This window comes from Lampetra planeri, chromosome 32, assembly GCF_965212315.1.
Source record: "Lampetra planeri chromosome 32, kcLamPlan1.2.h2, whole genome shotgun sequence".
Lineage (NCBI taxonomy): Eukaryota > Metazoa > Chordata > Hyperoartia > Petromyzontiformes > Petromyzontidae > Lampetra > Lampetra planeri.
The window spans coordinates 10,136,869-10,156,744 of record NC_136138.1 but is presented as its reverse complement, the minus strand read 5'-3'; the positions used below and the strand labels follow the sequence as shown (position 1 = coordinate 10,156,744).

Here is a 19,876-nt window from a genome sequence, read left to right as displayed (position 1 = left end):
AATTCTAAAAGCTTGAATTGAGCCAAACTAAGCGAAGGAGATGAGACCATCAACCCACACCGACCAGCATTCCGGCCGCTGCTCGGAGGGCTCCTTTCACGTGCCGGGCTCACCAGCGACGTTTAAACATTTCTTCAGCCCAAATTCCACACCGACAACTTCAAAAAGCTCACGTCGCCCCACAGACCTGGTTGAGCACGGCGCCGCTGACTTTGGTGAGCACGGCGGGGTAGACGCGCGCCAGCGTCGTGAGGAAGCCCACGGCGAGCTGCGACACGTGCATGTCACTCTCGCTGATGAGCGGCGGCAGCTCCTGCAGCACCGCCTCCACCATGGGCGCCGTCAGCGAGTCGCTGTAGTGGCGGATGAGCGCATCGAGCGCCGACAACGTCGCCAGCTTGAGTGCGCGCTGGTTCTTGCGCAGGAACGACGCAAGGATGGGCACGCCCTCGGCGAGCACGGGCCGCAGGTCCGGCCGCAGCGGTGAGCTCGCGACGAGCGTGAGTGCCTTCACCGTGGTGAGCCGCGTGATCTCGTTCTTGAGGCGCTCCAGGAAGATGTGCAGCGTAGCGGCGAGCTCGGCACCCAGCCCATCACCCAGGTTGCAGATGATCTGACCCATGCACGCGATGGCGCGTTCCTTCACCTCCTGGTCAATGTCGGCCGCCTGCGGGCGGGCGGGCAGTGAAAGCGGAGGGGGTAAAGAAGTTTGTGTTTGTTTTTTCTGCCCATCAAGGAGGACCTTTGATATTGCAGGAGCTACACTAACGCACAAGCATAATCTTATCGAGATGGTAGTGTAGATATTACTAAAGCAAGAACCAATGCTCATTATAGTGCCTCCTTGCAGTAATGTGGATGGATATACGGTGTTCCAAAATAATATTGGTGGATGGGCATGCCAAATGTTTTAAATTAAGACACTGTAAATTGCACTTTCGAAGCTCAACAATTGAACAGCATGCAAACCAATGTTAATTTGGCAATCCTAGTTAGTACTGTAAAGTAACTCTTGGAAGCATTGGATCATTCATGCGTTCCAGAAATGACTTGTGGTTTTGCCGAGTTTAACGGCGCTTATTTTCCTTGTTAAGCAAAATATCACATACAAGTTCATGAAGCCTGTCTTCGCCAAGCAAAAGTTTTCAATAAATTTAATAATGAACCTGATATGACTTTTTTTTTAGCTACAATCACACTAACAAGTCCAAAAATGTGTATTTTTCTGCAAAAAAACACAAACATTATTGACCATTTGATTCAGCTTCTTAATATATTTAAAGACGTACCCTCTGTTCTAATTTTAGTAGAAAGAACAATAATTCATGAAACTTAATACTCTGAGAGGAGTTTAACACATAGGCTTGAGGGGAAGCTACTATCTTTTACCGTTATTCAAATTATTAAGATTTGAACGCCATAAAATGCGTAATTATCCCCTTAAAACCGCTTGAATTGGAAATCTCAAAAACAATAAAAGATAGAATGGTTGTTGCTTTAATTTTATTTGCTGTTTAACGTTCTATCAAACGAAAAAACCCGCAATTCTATATTTTGAACGATTTCTGAATGACACGCACTTATGGGGCACTTAAAATCAAGATTTGGGACCCCTAAAATGAAAAATATCAGATTTTCAGATGTTTCCTGTTGTTTGTGTCCTAAAAGCTACCTATGCGGTAAAATTTCAGCTTTCTACCTTGTCGGGAAGTATCATAGAGGGTTTGGAGATATACAGTACAAGGTCTGTATTTACATAGATAACAGTATAAGAGCTGTAAATGGGCTGATATTGGGTCTTCACTAAAATAACCAGTGTTGTTTCAACAAAATCTTACCTTCAGTCTCTTCTGTGTGCAGGTGAAGATGTCTCGTATGTATGGTTTTGGGTCAAACACTGGAGCCTTCACGGGCCTGGTCAAAGGATCTAATGGCCGGATAACCTAAACAACCCCACGTACACAAATGTAACAAACGTCAATCACACAAACAGCATGCGTACACTATTCACTCATGCGAATGACACATTAATCACCATCGTCATCGTTGCACAAAGCCCCTATATTAAGGGTATGAGATCTCAGACCTATGCTTTAATGATGTAACCTCAGCAGAGGCAAACGTAGTCATTAGGTGATGTGTGACCAACAGCGCTGACGTGAGGGAGTAATCTCACACCTTCACAAGCTGCTGTGTGACCAGCAGGGCTTCTGAAGTGATCTTGTAAAAGGGGTCGCCCACGCATCCAACCACAGCCGGCACCAGCACCTTACGGAACAAAACCAATTGTGTCAATCAATAACAGTTGTAATAAAACACACAAAATCAATATAAAAGATTTTGAAAAAAAAAATTGCAATGACCTACTTTTAAAAAAGCAATTGGTTCTTTTTTTCCACAGACATTGCACTTGGTCTCAAAACCTTTTTCGTAGGATCCTGCCTTGTGATGTTTGGCCTATTCTTTCCTAAGGTTATTACAACTGCTATGCATGTGTAAGTAATTGGAGTACCTGGAAAAAACTCACATATACATGAATAACACTCAAAAGGTCTGCATAGTTGTTTTTTTACCCACTTGCTGTACTACTAACTCCTAGCCACCTCACTCTAGGATTGAGTTTTAAACATGAATGTGATCTAACAATCCTCCATGTAAAGCACTAAACCACATGCCTCCGGGCTTGGTGTTTTGGGCCTGTCTTCATCAAGATAATAAAAACTGCCACAAGGCTGACAATAATTTATAAAAAAACACGATGAATCCATAATCAAACACAAACTCTTACACTCATCATACACAAAGAAACGAGGCTGATAAAGAGTGTTGGTGTGGCACAGGCATCAGGACTGTGCAGCGCGCGGTTCCCGGCCGCGTTGGCAGACTATACAAAAGTGTCAGTGTACCAAGGTGGGCAGCAAGAGGACATGGATACCTTGACATGGGGGTGGAACACCTCGGGCGGGTGATGGCACAGCAGCGTGTGCACAAATGCCAGCGTATCGATCTTCATGTTGGAGGAGCTCGACTTGTCACTCAGCGAGAACACAATGCCTGTCACGCGCCACCGACAAATCGTAACAGTTAACTGGTCTGATGGAACACACAATATGCAGAATGCCGGTGCCTCAAGACACCTAGCAAACTACAATAACCTGGTTATTGTTGCTATGCTTGCCTGCATTGTGAATTTTCACCGTATTTATACTGCTTCCAATAATACTCTGGTTTATTCGGCAAAGTCACGTAGGTAAAAAAATAAAATTAAAATAAATTAAATCACGATGTTTCGGAGGCAACACAAGCTTCCGTCTTCAGACAAGCTTGTGTTGCCTCCAAAACGTCGTGATTTAATTTATTTTCTTTTTTTACCTACGTGACTTTACCGAAAAAAACCAAAGAGTATGGACCCTTCCAGTCACGAAAACTTCAAATCTAGAATTATGCTTCCAATAAGTCATTGAATCTGTGGAATTAAACTTTCAAGAGATAGTTGAGATGAAAAAATGGCTCGATAAATAAAGTAGAATTACCTGTGGGAGTAAAGACATTTAATAAATGAGAACCTACACATGAGACTTACTTCAATGGGCTAACAACATAGTTACAACAAATGGAGTTCACGTATGAACGTATGGAATAAGGAACTGGCCAAATATCCCCAGCAGGCACATCATGAAAGTACTGCGATTCATTTGACAGAAAGAAAATTAATTTTGATTTAAAGCTTTCGTGACTGCAGGGATTCATATTATTGGTTCTTTCGGTAAAGTCACGTAGAAGGGAAGTAATAAAATATAAAACAATAACAAAATATTTTTATTATTTTATTATTTCCCTTCTACGTGACTTTACCTAAAGAACCAATAATAGAAAGAAAATACTTTACATTGAGCTCTGAAAGCCAACAAGAAGGCTCAAAAGCATGCGGGTGCCGTGATCACCAAGTAACACTGTAGAACGCATTTATAACGGTCCCCTTACGAGACGTCTGCAAGTTGCAGGGTGGTGTCCTGTTCACCGCTGCATCTCGGAACGCGCAAGCGGTTCATCGTTAATTATATTTAGAGGCGGAGCATTGCTGTTTTTTGAAGGCATTGTACTGTACTCTCTTCAGAGAATTGTAGCGACACGACCGCACTCTATGATAGCTGGCACCAAAATGCGCCACATGCCTTCCCGCATGGCCTTTTACTTGTGATCAGGTAAACGTACGTAATTGCAACGGGAAAGGGTAACAGAGTAGAGAAATGCATGTGGCTCACAGCACAGCAAGGTTGTGCCAAGCCAGCGCACACGCGTGTTTTACCTGGCACAAGTGCGGGCACGTGGTCGGCCAGGGCCCCTGGAAGCACGTTCACCAGCTCGGTGAGCAGGTTGAAGCAGCCCTGTCTCGTCTTCACGCTCTTCTCCTTCAGCTGCTTGTGCAGCGCCTTCACGATGTTGGGCACCTACAGCGGGAACAACGCGCGGGCCGTTAAGGAGCGCCAACAACGTCAACTCGTCAGCCAGAATCAAACACCACTTTTGCCGGGATGGAGGTCTTCCCAAACCGTCGCCATCTCACATTCCTGCGATTATTTAGCAAACCATCTGGCGCCTGCACATAAGCGGATTTCATCGCTCCATCTCTGCGTTGGACATCCTCTCGGGTGAATACTGTTTTGGCTGCTGCTTCGTTATCCTCGACCACCGGAAATCAACCTTTCTAGCGACGTGTTCTACTCGTGTCCATTGTTATAGAGCATCAATGAGTCACTATTATTTAGCATGAGCATGTCTGCAGTATTACCAGAACTATTTCAGGCAATCTTAGCATTGCACTTAGGACATAGTGCCGACAAATTAAGGGTTATACTTCATAGGTAACCATACCAACAGACGGAGCCGCCTCCCACTTAACTGTCATTGATCAACCGTGTTGCTTGCCAAAAGGGGAAATTAAGGCCACTTAAACACAAACATGCACCGTTTAGTAATCTGCTCATGTTATTCATTATAAGGACACAATAAATAGAACTGATGTACGTATGTTGAACTTTTCAAATATTTTCAGCATTTTCTGTGAAAAAAAAGATCAGGCACCTCCTCATAGCACTCCAGTACATGTTGCATCTAAACATATGGGAGTGCATGCGATGTCAACCAATATAATTCAAACATAGCATGACCAAATTTTGATTTAAAGCTTTTGTGACTGCAGGGATTCATATTCTTGGTTCTTTCGGTAAAGTCACGTAGAAGGGAAATAATAAAATAATATTAATAATAATAATATATTATCATATATATATTATCACGACGTTTCGACTGCAACACAAGCAATCATCATCAGATGTGAAATCCACAGCAAGAAATGACCACGTCACCTATGTGTCCAACTCGTTCATTGCGTGGACTCGTACTACTATTTTTATTTTACCAGGTAAGGGGACCACTAAGCTCTATAGCTCTTTTCAGAAGCGACCCGACCACAAATGATAGCTCAACGAAGTAGCTTATTGCGTGGAAATGTATAACAGCCAAATGCTCTAAAAGCATGTTTCTAAATGTGGAGGGAAGAGCCGGAGGGCCTGGAAAAAAATCCATACGACCCACAGGAAGAACACGCAAACTCCAAATATACAGGCATCAGGGTCAGGATCGAACTCGCAACCCTCCTGTATATCAGGGCGAGGGAGTTAACATCTCGCTACAGCTGTGACATCAGTGGCACGATGAAGACACTGCTCAAGTACTGTAGTCGATAATCAAACTGGTGCCTCTTGAGCTGTGCTGGCCTGGTTCTGTACAGCTCAGTCAAAGTGAAACGGAGGTGTATACAAGCTACAGCGGTGTAGATGAGGGCAGAGGGGGTTCACAGAACCTGGTTCTGCAGCATGGTGAGTGGAGTGTCGCTTTGGTCCATGGCGTCGGGGTCGTTGAGCCAGCCCTGCACGGGCCTCGTCTGCTTCAGCAGGGAGAGGAACGCGTGGAAGATGTCCGCCTTCACGTTCTCCTCACGCTCCTTGAAGCGAGCGATGAGCGCCGGCGACACCGTGCGGTAGAACTCGGGCAGCATCTCGTGCCGCGTGCTCAGCACCGCGTCCAGGCACTTGGCAGCCGCGCGTCGCACCTTCCAGCTCATGTCGTCGTCATCGCTATACTCGTCTTCGCTTTCTGAAATAACAAACAAAAAAAACGGCAAGAATTGTCACAAGCCATTGCCAGCAAATGAGAGGGCCAGGTGATATAAGTAGAATAAATGATTTTTGTTTATTTTGTCCGTTCAGAGCGTTGATTTTTAACTCTTCGTGCGCGTTTTCTATTGGTACTCTGGTTTCCTTCCAAATGCCAGTTATTCGTAAGATTGGTCAAGATTCTTGAGTTAGTGAGGCCCTCTCTCCAATGTTTTCCTACCGCAACTCCCACCCCCCAACCGCCTTGTACCAAAAGTGTAGCCCTTCACCATTGCAATGCGGCTTGATGTGGTTGCATTTGGATGCTAAATACATTTTTTTATAGCTGTTTTCTTCTAAAATAAAAAAGCATCATTATTGTCGCCAAATGACATTTGTGCAGCGTATATAGATGCTGTCACATGAAGATGCTTTATTATTCTAAAATGTTGCTAACTGCACTGTATCGGTGGTATACTCAACTGACTTGCAGCAGCTTTGCTTGCAGAAGTAGGGCCCTACTTATGTGGAAACAGATGTTCACAGTTCCTGTCTGCATTTAATTAATAACACATTTCACAAATTAGCACCCTAATTATATAAGTTGCTTAACTTAAAATATAGAATTAATAAAAAAAATCATGCACAGCTGTCAATCCATTGCCTCCCCATGCCCTTTCAATCATTGGGGGTTGATTTAACCATACTTCACACTGCTCACCACAAGTTGAAGGACGAATCCCAGGATCAGTTCAGATAATCACTCGCCACTGATGTCAACTGGACCCAGCAATTGAACTGAGGTCAATTGATTTAGAGTGGAGTGTGATGGCTACAAAACCACTCACCCTCCCATCCCTCCCATTTGTTTACCCTTGACGATTTAAGAGAAACGCGTGCGTACAGTTCTGTTAAAAGGAAGTATACAAATTAAAAGGGCAGGTCTTTTATACTAAAAAACACATGAGCAGAACAGTGAATTCTTAAAGGCAGATCGAGTGTGGTGTTTTAATGACAACTAATTTACAGGTGAACTTTGATTAAATTGGTTGTTCACCTAAAACGTTCAATCTTTCTCATGCACCTTACCCTGATCCTCCTCCTCATCCGCCCCCTCAGACTCCATGGCGTTCTCATCGTCCTCATCGTAGTTGTAGTTCGGGTCGTAGGTCAGGTACTTGAGGCAGAGTTCGATGATGACGGGCACATGGGGCGACACCTCCTTGGGGCACCTGGTGCCAGGCGAGGTGGGACACACGGGGAGGAATTTAAACGCGAGCACCACCAATCTTCACGATCCCCAACCGGCGTGGTGACAACCATTCAAACTGATTTTTACACTCGTGACCCATGCCTGAAAATTGTGCGTGTCGGTATTAATTAATTAAAAATTATGGCAATGATGTGCAAATTATCTTAACATGTAAGGCTTTTAAATGCTATTATGAATCTTATGCATCTAAGGAACTTATAGGATTTTACCACCAAAACAAAATATAAAGAATGACTTCTAGCCACGATTAAAGAAAACTGCAATTGTTTGGGCACAAAAAGGAATCCAGAAAACTAATGAAAACCATCCTACATGGCACCAATGAGCAGACTAGAAAACCGCCAGTAGATTTGGATTCGGAACATCACAGACAACCATCTGATCCGTGAGGTTGATGACCATAAAAGAGGGATAATGACCAAAGCTGCCAAAATGGTTCCCTACCAACCACATAATTAGGCTGGTTATGGGAGATAGATTGGAGGATGAAAATTATATAATGGTGCTGAAAGGTTAATGGAAAACAAAACTATAAAAACAAGTCAATAAAAATGAGAAGCAATAGCAAGAGATGATCAAAAGGAGACGAGAGAATTCATTCTAAAACCAAATTGTGACCCTGAATCTTGACAATGCATCAGCTCGCTGAAAAAGGATGACTCATGACAGATTTAGAGAACCCGTGGACGATCAAGACAACCCAACCATCTCACCTTCGTACGAATGACTCGAAGGCCTGGATGCAATACTCCCTCAGCTCATCATCCTCCACCTTGCAGAACTTCACAATCAGAGGAGTGATCTTCTCCAGGTGCTCTCCTGCACACAAAAATTGTACGCACTGATTTCGAGTTGGTAGTCTTTGAACCTTTACTCCACGCTTATGTGTTGTGACTGGATTTATGTTAATGGTTCCAGTTTTGTGCTCAATGTGATACAACAGTGCCATCCAAAGAAGGGAACACACCTGAGAGTACGTTCACGTAGGAGATGGAGCAATACAATTATTTGGTGGGCAGGAGCTATTTGAATTGTTGCATTGCAAGACCATCACAGATTGCGATGGCTTGCAGAGACCTTTATCCAGCAGTAGATATATCATGGCTGCTTATGATAAGCTAAAGATTGACTACATGGGTCTCTAGCTAAAGCGGTCAAAATGTCAGTTAATTCCAAAGATTCATTGCACGTAGATTAAATTACCGTGTCATCGCTATTGTCAGGTCAAGCACTGATTTCCAGGTGAAAGCAAGTCAGGGTCGACATGCACAACGTGACCTCATCTGCTCCGCTTCACCACACACACCGAAGCCGCGTGAAAATTCCCTTCAAGCCCGGGCAAGCCGCAAAGGCCGGCAACAACGCTCGACAGCGCCGACCATTTCGAGCACGGCGAACCCTGACCTGTTGGCGGCGTAGCCGAACACACAAATCACCCGAGCAGTAAATCAGGAGCAACCCTTGGTTGGACCAGATTTCCCCCCCCCCGGTTTCGTACCAACTCTGTGGCCTGCTTGTCGGCTGATGGCAGCGATGCACTGGATGTAGGTGCGCGTGGTGGACGTCGACTCGTTGCGCGCCAGTTCGGCCAGCAGGTGCTCGGTGAGCTCGGCGAACAGGCCGTGGCTGCACACCATCACGAGGTGGCCGAGGGCGATGATGGCCCGCTTGCGCACCGCCAGCCGGGGGCTCGTCAGCTGTGGCAGCAGGCAGGCGAGGATCGACTGGTGGAAGCTCACCAGCAGGCCGCCCAGTCTGCGCTCCGCCACACCAGGCACACACACGAAATGTAAAAACATTCCCAGCCAGTGCAACGTGTGTGGGGAATTGGCAATAACTGGTATCGCGAAATCAACCGGCTCAAGTTCAATACAAGAGGCATACTATTATCGACAAATGTGGGAAGACGTGTTGTACAATTGGATTTGCTATAAGCTACTGTGTAACAAATGTTTTTTTTTGTTCCTGGGTAGTAAGTGTTAATTCCTAATTGCTTATGCCTCACAAGTACAGAAAATGGCTATTCTTCCGCACAAACTTTGCTTTTGTGATCAGGACAGTGATATTTTGAAATGTACCTATTTTCTAGAACATTCCAGATATAATCAGTGCAGAGTAAACTTGGAGTAACTTCTAGAACATTCTAGAACTTTACAGTAAGAAAATAGTAGTATACATACAGGGGCCTTAAGCCCACCAGTTCAGTTGAGTTCCAGCTGCCTAAGTGGATACATATCTGAAATTTTCTGAGATGGCACCAAGAGGCTGCAAGCATCTGGCAGACGCATTTTGCTATGTCTGCGGACAATTTATCAAGACAACAGCGAAAGAGTACTCTGTGGAAGCATCTGCTAAGATGTGCGAGGCCTACAAGGTATATTTCGGCATGCCTGTCGGGGATTAAGACAAACCCTGGGCACCTCATTTCACCTGCGAGCAATGCAAAAAAGACTCTGGAAGGTAAGATGGATAATTGTTGCTTGGAATTTGATGTTATTAAATTTGTTAAAATAAAAAAATTGTAAAAGTTAATTTTAAAATGTTTTACAATGTTCAATGTTATTGAAAATATATCATATATGAAAAATGTTGCGATAATCTCTTACTCATTAGTCATGGGTGAAATAAATGTATTTTTGTAGGATGGTACAGAGGGGAAAAGAGAGCCATGCAGTTCCCTATCCCAAGAATTTGGCAGGAACCCACTGACCACTCAAGCAACTGCTACTTCTGCATGGTGGACCTTTCCAAACGTCGGACTGGCAAGAATGCACCTGCTATCACGTATCCAGACAGTCTTTCATTCATTGCCCCGGTGCCACACTGCCATGAGCTCCCCGTACCCACTCCTCCGGAGATCAGCCGTCTTTAGAAGAGAGCAGCAAGTCAGAGAGCGAGGAAGAAGTAGATCCAGATGACAATTTCAGAGGTGGAACTGAGGAGAGAAACCCATACTACCAACTAAAAAGACCTCAACGACTTGATCAGAGATCTTTGGTCTCACCAAGTCCAATGCCGAGCTTTTGATGTCTAGGCTCAAGCAGTGGAACTTGTTTGATGAAAGTGTGCAAGTTGCAGATCAGAGGAAGCGTCACCAACCTTTTTGCAGCTTCCTCACCCGTAAAGATGGGCTCTGCTTCTGCCACAATGTGACCAGTCTGCTAGAGGCAAATGGAATCGCCTGTAACCAGAATGAGTGGCGCCTCTTCATTGACAGCTCATCCAGGAGCCTCAAAGCCGTGCTGCTCCATAATGGTAACATGGCTCACTCGATGCACCTCAAAGAGGATTACAACAGCATCAAGACCTTGCTGGACGCCTTGACGTATGACGAGTACGGCTGGGAGGTCATCGGAGACTTCAAAATGATGGCATACCTGATGGGTCTCAAAAGGCGGTTTTACCAAGTTTCCTTGCTATCTTTGCGTTTGGGACAGCAGGGACACCAAGGCGCACTACCACAGGCGGGACTGGCCACAGCGGACCGAATTCTCTGTGGGGAGGAATGTCAAGTTGGAGCCACTGGTGGACCCCCGGAAGGTGCTGATGCTACCACTGCACATCAAATTGGGCCTTATGAAACAATTTGTCAGAGCTGTAGATAAGGAGTCGGCAGCCTTCAAGTACCTTCAAGACTTCTTCCCTAAGCAGTCTGAGGCAAAGGTCAAAGCCGGTGTCTTCGTCGGACCACAGATAAAGAAGATCCTGGAGTGCAATTAATTCCCAAAGAAGCTCACAAGTGAGGAGAAAGCAGCTTGGAACAGCTTTGTCGCAGTGGTTTGGGGCTTCCTGGGCAATCACAAGGTCGAAAACTATGTGGAGCTGGTTGAGACTCTGGTGAAGAACTACAGCACAATGGGCTGAAGGATGTCCCTCAAAGTCCATATCCTTGATGCTCGTCTTTATAAATTCAAGGAGAACATGGGAGCGTACTCGGAGGAGCAAGGCGAGCGCTTCCACCAAGATATACTGGACTTTGAACGCCGCTACCAAGGACAGTATAAGGAGAACATGATGGGAGACATTTGGGGGCTGATTCGTGAAAGTGATTTACAGTATCATCGTAAATCTCGAAAAACTACTCACTTCTAAATATTTTGTAGTCATTTTTGCATTACTTTAGTATAAATAAATGTTAATTTTGATTCATGTTGTTTTTTCTGACTTTATGTGAACGAAAAAAGACAAATTTGCGCGTTTTCTCATTGAAAATAGGTAAATTTCTAAATATCACTGTCCTGGCCACAAAGTAAAAGTCTGTGGGGAATAATAGCCATTTTCTATACTTTTTAGGCATAAGCAATTACAAAATAACACTTAATACCCAGGAACAAAAAATGTGTTACATAGTTATGAAGCTAAACAAGTGTTACTTTTGACCACCAAGGCTCATTTTGCCAAGAATACATCTCAGATTCCCACCTTGTGGATGGTTGCCAATCAGAGCTGCCAAGAATATGCTACTTTTTAATTCTTATTTTTCGTCACTCTAAAACTATATTTGCTTCAGAGCTGGCCTAGTGACCCTTAAATAATTAGTTTTAATCGGTCATACATCTTGAGCGCAAAAATAATAACACAGCGCATTGTTTCAGTAGTGGCTATGACAAAATCACCCAAATGCACCCGATCTCATCAGTTTACAGACGCTAAGCAATGTTTAGCCTGGATAATGCTTGTAGGGATTACAAACATGCCAAATAGCGTGAAAGCTGCAGGATTGTATTAATTTGTATGCTGCAGAGGGCAGTGAAGCAAGCAGTTATATCTCTGCTTCAAATCATCAGCAACCCATACCAACCAGTGTGATTAAATATGATCAAATAACCCCCACCGTGAGGCCTTCATCCTGCAGTGGATTGACTAAGGGCTTTACACTATCTTCGCAACGATTGCCTCCTGCAACATTCAATGCCAAAGCCACAGCCAGTGCTGGAAGACATTTAGTCTGCTTCGTTAGAGATGCTACGGCACCTGCTCAGCATGTCTCCCATGATGTCTAGAGCCTCCAGCTGCACCGGGACATCCTCCTGCTTGCCGATAGCGCTCGTCAGCCGCCCTGTGATCTTCTTGCACACATTGGCTGCCAAGCTGGACCCTACACACACGCAAAAAAAGAGAATGGTAATTGGTATTACAGGCTATTGGGGAAAGTGCTGTTAGTGAAAATCCAACAAGGCAAGCACGGCATGCGAAGGGGTTGGTGGTTGCCAGAACCACACCCAACCACTGCCTTTGACTTCCTCGTGCAGATGTTTACACATTGCACCAGGTACTCATTTGAGGCCGAGTCGACCAAGGGGAGACCCTGGATCAGTTCAAATATTCACCACCGTTTTTGGCCTTGAGCGGGAATCCAACTCGGTTTGCAGGACAGTAAGCTAACCATTGCGCCACCGCTCACCAAGACACACACATGTAGATACAATATTGTGGAACACATTATCATATCTTTTAACAGATAAAGACTGGCCAAAATGTATTTAGCGAGCATATGAAAATTATCGCACTTAAAATAGAAAACATTATTTTTCCAGGAAAGCCTCAGTTGAGTGTCGAGATTATTCTTCAGAATTGTTTACATGCGTCTATATTCACGGCTATTACGTGACCCACCGCTGGAGGCCGGAGGAAGCTCACTAATGACAGTCTTGAGGCCAATGCTGGAGATGTCCCTCAGCTGCTCCTTGTCAGACAGCATGTTGGAGCAGAGGGTGTCCACGATGGTCTCCACTTGGTACTCCTTCACCTTGCTTACCAGCGGGCCGAGGCTAAAAGGCACACGACACCCATCGACAGTGAGAGCACGATTGACTTGATTAAAAATGTTGGCACCACTGGTCATGATCATTATTAACAACGATGCATCGGCCATCCAATGCTACAGTGGTAAAGGTGCAGTTTTGCAACTGATGACAATGCTAGCGGAAGGGCTTTAGAGAACCCCAAGGAGCTCTAGAGGGCCCCACTAAAGGGTATTCTTGTCCTAATCTTTCACGCTCACCAGACGTCTTAGGAGAGATGGAGTGCACTCTACCCCACCACACGTGATCTGCTGATCGACTGTGGTTTATCCATTTATACTACAGGGTGGACAGAAATGGCAGGGGTGGGAAATTTAAGAAACTTTCCCATTATATCGACTGCTGTACCAAGAGTGAATTAAACCAGCGTCCTCTGGATTGCAAGTCCAGTGCTCACCCAAACACCACGGCAGCATCCTGTTACGGTGGGTGTGGTGAAATATCGTTTTCCTATTTTAAAACAAGTGGCAGCACAGTTCGTACCATTTCACGGCCAGGTTCTGCACCTCGCCATTCTTGTCCTCCAGCAGCTTGAGGAGCATTTTTACCACCTTCCGCTCACTGTCATCGTCCAGTTTGATGGAGTCCTTCTGCAGCTCCGACATCAGGTCATTCGTCGCCATGAACCTGCCACAGACAAAAAAATGTACTCAATGCCTAAAACATTACACTTCTCTTTACAAGGGCGGTTCCCAATTATACAGTAGTAATGTATGTGCAGTGCAGGATGCTGTTTACCATCTGTGAAAGAAGATGGTAATGTTGTGGTTAAAAATATGCTAAATCAGGCATGACTAGGCTAGGTGATACATTTTTTGGGCAGAGAAATGTTAAGGAATTAGAACAAAACTATGCAAACCAAATTCCTCCGCAAAAAAAATCCTCAGACATGCTTGACTATTCAGAAACAAAACCAAATGACCATATTATATACTCTGTAGGTTGCCAAGAAATTGTAACGTGTTGATGTTCATTGGTTTGTTGCTAGAGTGAAAAATTCAGGTAGAATAACATAATAGCATGGAAATTAGAGCATTTTCAGACTGTCCCATGCAATAATTCATTTAATGTACTTTGCGTGACTATCATATTTTTGTACTGTTTGTTGCTGTAATGTTGTTACCAGCCCTTACTAGACATCTGTGAAAAGAGCTTTATAACTCAGATTCCTCCAGTATAAATAAATAATTAGATTTAATAGTTCAATGTTACAAAAAGTTAAGGTAAAAAAATACTTTGCAATCAATTCAACCACAGTTGTTCGTGAGAATTGAGGCTTGGATCAGTACATTGCATCAGTATACTGCGAATGGAGTTATCTGCTCCAACAAATTTATACTTACACTTAAACATTATATGCACAAAGAGTGTGATGAAGCTGATTAAAACGGAGCAATCCTAACCAAATGAGTTGCTCATTAATTGTAACCGACTAGATTAATCATATAAAAATAAATGATATATATATATGACAGATGTAGATCAAGTGTAGAAGATACAGTGAATAATTTAATGTAGTTTACATTTTCAGCAAAATACAAGCATGACAGAAAGGAGCACCATTCGTGAAAATAAATCAGACGAAGGGCCACTGGTAGAGTGTGTCTTTTACAAGGCAGACCCGTAGGAGATACAAAATACAAGATGCACAACTGGAAGGAGATGAAAAAGATAAATGCACAGGCAAATTAACTTCTAATGTGAAACAAACAATTGGATTACACGACTAAACTTCAAGTTTAGAAACGTAAAAAGATTAAAAGTTACCCTCATAATACAATTACAGAAAGCAACCTTTTGGAAAACAGGCTGCATCCAATACCGCAAATATGTATAGGAAGTGGCTATCATTGTTGAACAGAACAGTGGTTGAGTCAGCAGATCCTTTACCTTGAGTAGGTGACAGGCCCACAGAAACACTTTCACTGAAAAAGATTTGACCTACTTTCATATAGAGCAGCAACAGCAGCGTTGAGGACAGAAGAAAATACATATAATTTTTAAAGCAATGTATTACTCTGACAAGGGTAGGATCCACAAGGCATTGGAAATATTAATTGGAGGCTTATGCGATGGCTGCATTATCCCCCCCAGGTCTCTAGGTGTTTTTAAATTAATTTATTTCCTGCGGTCAGTAGGCTGTCGGGATACTTAGCAGTACAGTAGAGCACTAACTACATTTAAGAACAGCTTGCTTATGGGGATATTGGAACAGTGTTGCTCAATCTGAGCACTTGTCAACACTCAGCGCAGACAATATGCTCTGCCCAAAACTACCAAGAATTGCAAACTCCCGATTATAGCCATTCACATAAAAGATCACATTGCGTAAGGCATAACAATCCTTTGCATTAGACTCGTAATGGATTTTATGAAGTCCTCGATGATCGACCAATGCGAATGGAAAGCTAATTGCAGATGTACATTAAACATGGCCAACTGTAGCCAAATCAGAATGGCACTTGACCCACGGATCACAGCAAACATTGAGGTGGGTAGCAGGCAGTAAAAATTTAAGGGCCTTGCAATGGTCCATTATAATGAGTGTCACTGTTTAATTGCAGTCTGCGGATTCAGGCATGCTTTAGAAACACGGTGCAATACCCTATACAATATTAGGGTTGTTGGGTTGAAATTCTATAGCACAAGCGACACATTTAATGATGTCCATACGGATAGGTTGGCACACACCATGAGAATATGGAATTTCCGCAAATAACTGTGACCTCCTGTGTATATAATTGCATAGTACTAATAAATGATCGTAGGTATCATCGAATTTCTATCAGCTTTTTTTATCACATTCCATTAAAGGCAAACTACTTCGTTCACTCATGGGGTTCGTATATTAATAAATGCGCAGCACGATATTTAAATTAATTTACATTCCTAGGCTGACCCTTGCACCATGAATGAACCCCTGCCAGCATTTGGTCTGTCGCGTTTTGGGCACCCACAATTTAAAAGTTTGGTTTTCATATTGTCTTGTCGTTAAAAGCATAAACTTGACTGTATCTGCACTGCATTTCAGCTTAAGCATTTTAGAAGACCATTACAATTCACATGTCGCTCATTCACAGACGACGAAATGTTTAGATTGAGCACACATATACAATAATGGCCTATTTAGAAAATAAAAAGTTCAGTGTCCCTACAATCAGGCGAGCATGGGCTGCCACTCGTATCCGGATGAGAAAGTGGCATTTCCACGTTTCTGTGGCAGAACCAGTCTCCCCATAAGGCAGGTATAATTGTGTACGTGAAGTATATGATAAAGCAATATACTAAAACTAAAGTCACTGTCTTTCTGCTCAAACGAGCATTGGGGAGATTGAGGATCTAATGCATCGGCCCTGGTGCAAGTTGAAATTCCACATTGCTATGACGGACGCTGTTTTAACGACAGACAAACCACGATTGTATTCGTGTACAATATTGTAAACGCACTGTAATCAGGAGAGCCTAAGCACCGTCTGCAGCAGTGTAAATCTCCATCCTTGGCCACGGCACAGCGGTGGAAAGTAGATTTCTTTGGTGAGGGGGGCACAGGCTATCCATACGCCGGCCACTGAACTAACACCACGCAGTATAAAACACACTGTACTCTACGAGGGTTATATGTCAACAGCGCACGTTCACCACTATTAAGCGAGGCATCCCAAATAGCTGACCCGCCCCTACTGGGGATGTCTGTGTAAAAGAGCTCTATGGCTCATCGGATTCCTCCGCGGAGAACACGGAATGCGATAACATACGATGTCGTGATTATGGCAATGATATAAAATACAGCGTCCTATGCCGGGGTGCAGTTTATCGATCAACAACACCGTCGTCACACGGACGTCGAGTATCAGAGAGTCCTGTGTTTGCGGTAGAAATTACACACTGCTTCACAAGTATAGAGATCATGGCTCTCGATGGCAGAGCTCTTCAGCTATGCGGCAGTTGTATTCTATCCACGTGTCTATGGACGGACGCAGGCCTGACATAAGCACGCTGGCCCTTACCAGTGGCCCTTGCATTCGTACCATTCAAAACATTGATTTTTATATTCCACAATCCTATGACGGGGCCAAGGTAATGCAAAAACGCACGGGGGCATTTCCACGGGCAGGGGTAAAGCGGTGGCGCAGTGGTTAGCGCGCTGCTCAGCGACGAACCCATCGATCCAGTTCGATTCCTGGCCATGGCTAACGTGAGGGGCGAAGTGATATCTTGGAGCGGTCTTAGGCTCCAGACTGTGTAACAATTTGGTCAAAAGACTCCCCACGACCGGCACGGCGAGGTCGGAGGCCTTCATCCAACACCAGCAGAGTTCGTGTCAAATGGCTGCACTGTACTTTCCTAGGCGCGACAGTCGAAATTCCAAATTTCCAATCAAAAGAGATCAAGTCCATCCATAAACAAGCAAATGGTTATTGCAATCGGACCAAAAACAACACGCATGCCCCTTTAAGACACCGATTTAACAAATAAAAACAACCCCGACTCTACATTTCTGTCGCGGGCGCCATGCAATAACCGCAAGGCCGGTAGGGTTACTGCACTTGCGCGCGGTAATGGTACAGTAGGACACACACACGTTAACATAAATACAACATTAGTTCTTTCGGTAAAGTCACGTAGGATAATACAAATGAAAAAATTCTCACGTTTCGACTGCAACACAAGCAATAATCATCAGGTGTGAAATCCACAGCAAGATAATTTTATTTTTATATTTTTATTATTTTATTATTTCCCTTCTACGTGACTTTACCGAAAGAACCAAGAAGATGAATCCCTGCAGTCACGAAAGCTTTAAATAAAAAAATAAAACAGTCCACGAATTGGTCGCTGTTGTTATTTGCCGCTCGTCGTTTTGCTGTCGTCGCTGTTGTTATTGTTGGGGGGAAGGTGAAGAGGCAAATTCTCTCTCGTCGCCAACCTGAAATCCTTGTCACTGGACGTCATCTTCTCCAGGAGGTTGGAGATGTGGTAGGAGACGCTCGTCATCTTGATGCGGTGTTGGCGGCAGTGGCAGCAGCGAGCGGGTCGGGGTGGGGGGTTGGTGGGTGAGGAGTTGAATGCCTAGGGGGGTGGTGGGGGTAGTGGGTGAGTGTGGGGGTGGCGCTGCTGCTGATTTTGAGCGACGCGAACAGAAAAGAGTCGACGAGGGGAAAAGAGGCGAGAGGGGAGGGAGGGCTGGAAAAAAATATATCGAAGTCGTACAAAAAAATATATCGCGGCTTATATGCGTCGCCTGTATTATGTACACGGGGCTGCGCGGCGACTCTCGTTCCGTGCGTCTGCGAGGCTAAGAACTAAGAAGGCGAGAGAGGCCGAGCAAGGCGGCGGCAGCGGCGGCGGCGGCCCCCGTCTCTCTCCTCGCCACGAAGCCCGCACGCTCGATCCAAAATGGCGACGGGCGTCCCCATGGATATAGCGCGAGGGCCCGGGGCCCGCGTGACGTCACTCGAGCACACCGCGCGTGACGTCACGCTCGAGGCTCAAGGGTCGTCATGCTCTAGCCCACCGCGCGTGACGTCACGCGCGAGGAGCGAGTGTCGTCACGCGCGAGGCTCGAGTGTCGTCGTCACGCTCGAGGAGCGAGTGTCGTCACGCGCGAGGCTCGAGCCCTCCCCCACCACCCCTCTCGCATGACGTCATGCGAAGACGGCCATCTTACGTAAGGCGTGGTGGGGGGGGGGGTGACGTTAGTGAAGTTGTAAAGTCACTGTTGCGCGGCGTGATGACGACACCGAGATTATAAAGTGAACTGTTTTCAAATAAATAAACAAATATTTTACATCGTAAAGTTTAGTTTTTTGGGGTGGAGCTCGCGTGTCCGTATACGCGATTTAACCCCAACCCCCCTCGCCCCTTTATTATGGATATTAGCCGCGAAAGCCTACGTGTGAAACTGGTCAGAATAATTGTATACACTGTAGGAATCCGATGAGCTGTGAAGCTCTTTTTCCACTCGGGGCTGGTGGTCAAAATGTCACAACAGCAAAGAATGCAAAGAATGGCGGCAGGCGTCCCCCTAGATTTAGTGCGAGCCCGGCTCCGTGACGTCCCCCGCGGCCATCTTACGTAGGGGGGGGGGTGTTGGTGGGGGGGGTGCATTGTCAGAGTTATGTTTTTTGTTTGCATTACGACTGCAGGTATTGTAGTCTATGCAAACATGACTCCTTGTAAAAAAAAGGTGTCAGGTTTGTTGCCAGATAAAATGGTAATAAACCAATTATCACTCTTCGGCTGGGTGCTGCCAACGGTTGATGTTTTGCATGTATGTTGCACAAAAGTGACTGCATGTCAAGGCCAAGGAAAGTAATGAATTCCAGAATGTGTAAATAGGGCGCTTACGGTGACGAGTTAGAGTAGAAGACCTTCTGCTGCTGCACGCGATGATGTGGGTGGATCGGTTCTTGCCGTCCAGTGCATTCGTTTGTCCGATACATAATTGCCGCTCAGACGCACAGTTACCTGCGGATAAACGCGGATTTCAGGATGAACACTAAACTTTTCCAAAGTCGGAATATTTATCGTGGAAAAATCTTTTTTTTTTACAGATGTCCAGTATAAACAAAAAGTTGAACGCGCAGTTACCTACCTTGGGGGAGACTCATGTACTCGAAGTTGCATTTTACGGATCCCCG

General features: G+C 44.8%; 1 protein-coding gene across 2 annotated transcripts in view; it reads right to left on the bottom strand.

Moving 5' to 3' along the window:
* Positions 1-18,656, bottom strand: part of LOC144729440 (cullin-associated NEDD8-dissociated protein 1-like) — a 29,017-nt gene extending 10,361 nt beyond the window's left edge. Inside the window, exons 1-14 of one of the 2 annotated variants that reach the window (XM_078609736.1) lie at positions 18,491-18,656; positions 18,163-18,305; positions 13,719-13,862; positions 13,048-13,202; positions 12,406-12,529; positions 8,930-9,186; positions 8,145-8,250; positions 7,248-7,390; positions 5,867-6,159; positions 4,310-4,451; positions 2,936-3,054; positions 2,179-2,268; positions 1,839-1,943; positions 188-667 (exon numbers count right to left, since the gene is read on the bottom strand). In XM_078609736.1, the coding sequence (XP_078465862.1) occupies positions 188-667; positions 1,839-1,943; positions 2,179-2,268; positions 2,936-3,054; positions 4,310-4,451; positions 5,867-6,159; positions 7,248-7,390; positions 8,145-8,250; positions 8,930-9,186; positions 12,406-12,529; positions 13,048-13,202; positions 13,719-13,862; positions 18,163-18,230 (2,226 nt within the window). In that variant the 5' untranslated portion in view covers positions 18,231-18,305; positions 18,491-18,656. Of the gene's footprint in view, positions 1-187; positions 668-1,838; positions 1,944-2,178; positions 2,269-2,935; positions 3,055-4,309; positions 4,452-5,866; positions 6,160-7,247; positions 7,391-8,144; positions 8,251-8,929; positions 9,187-12,405; positions 12,530-13,047; positions 13,203-13,718; positions 13,863-18,162 lie in introns of both variants that reach the window. The other variant, XM_078609734.1, reaches the window with a different exon arrangement.
* Between the last annotated feature and the right edge of the window lie 1,220 nt (positions 18,657-19,876).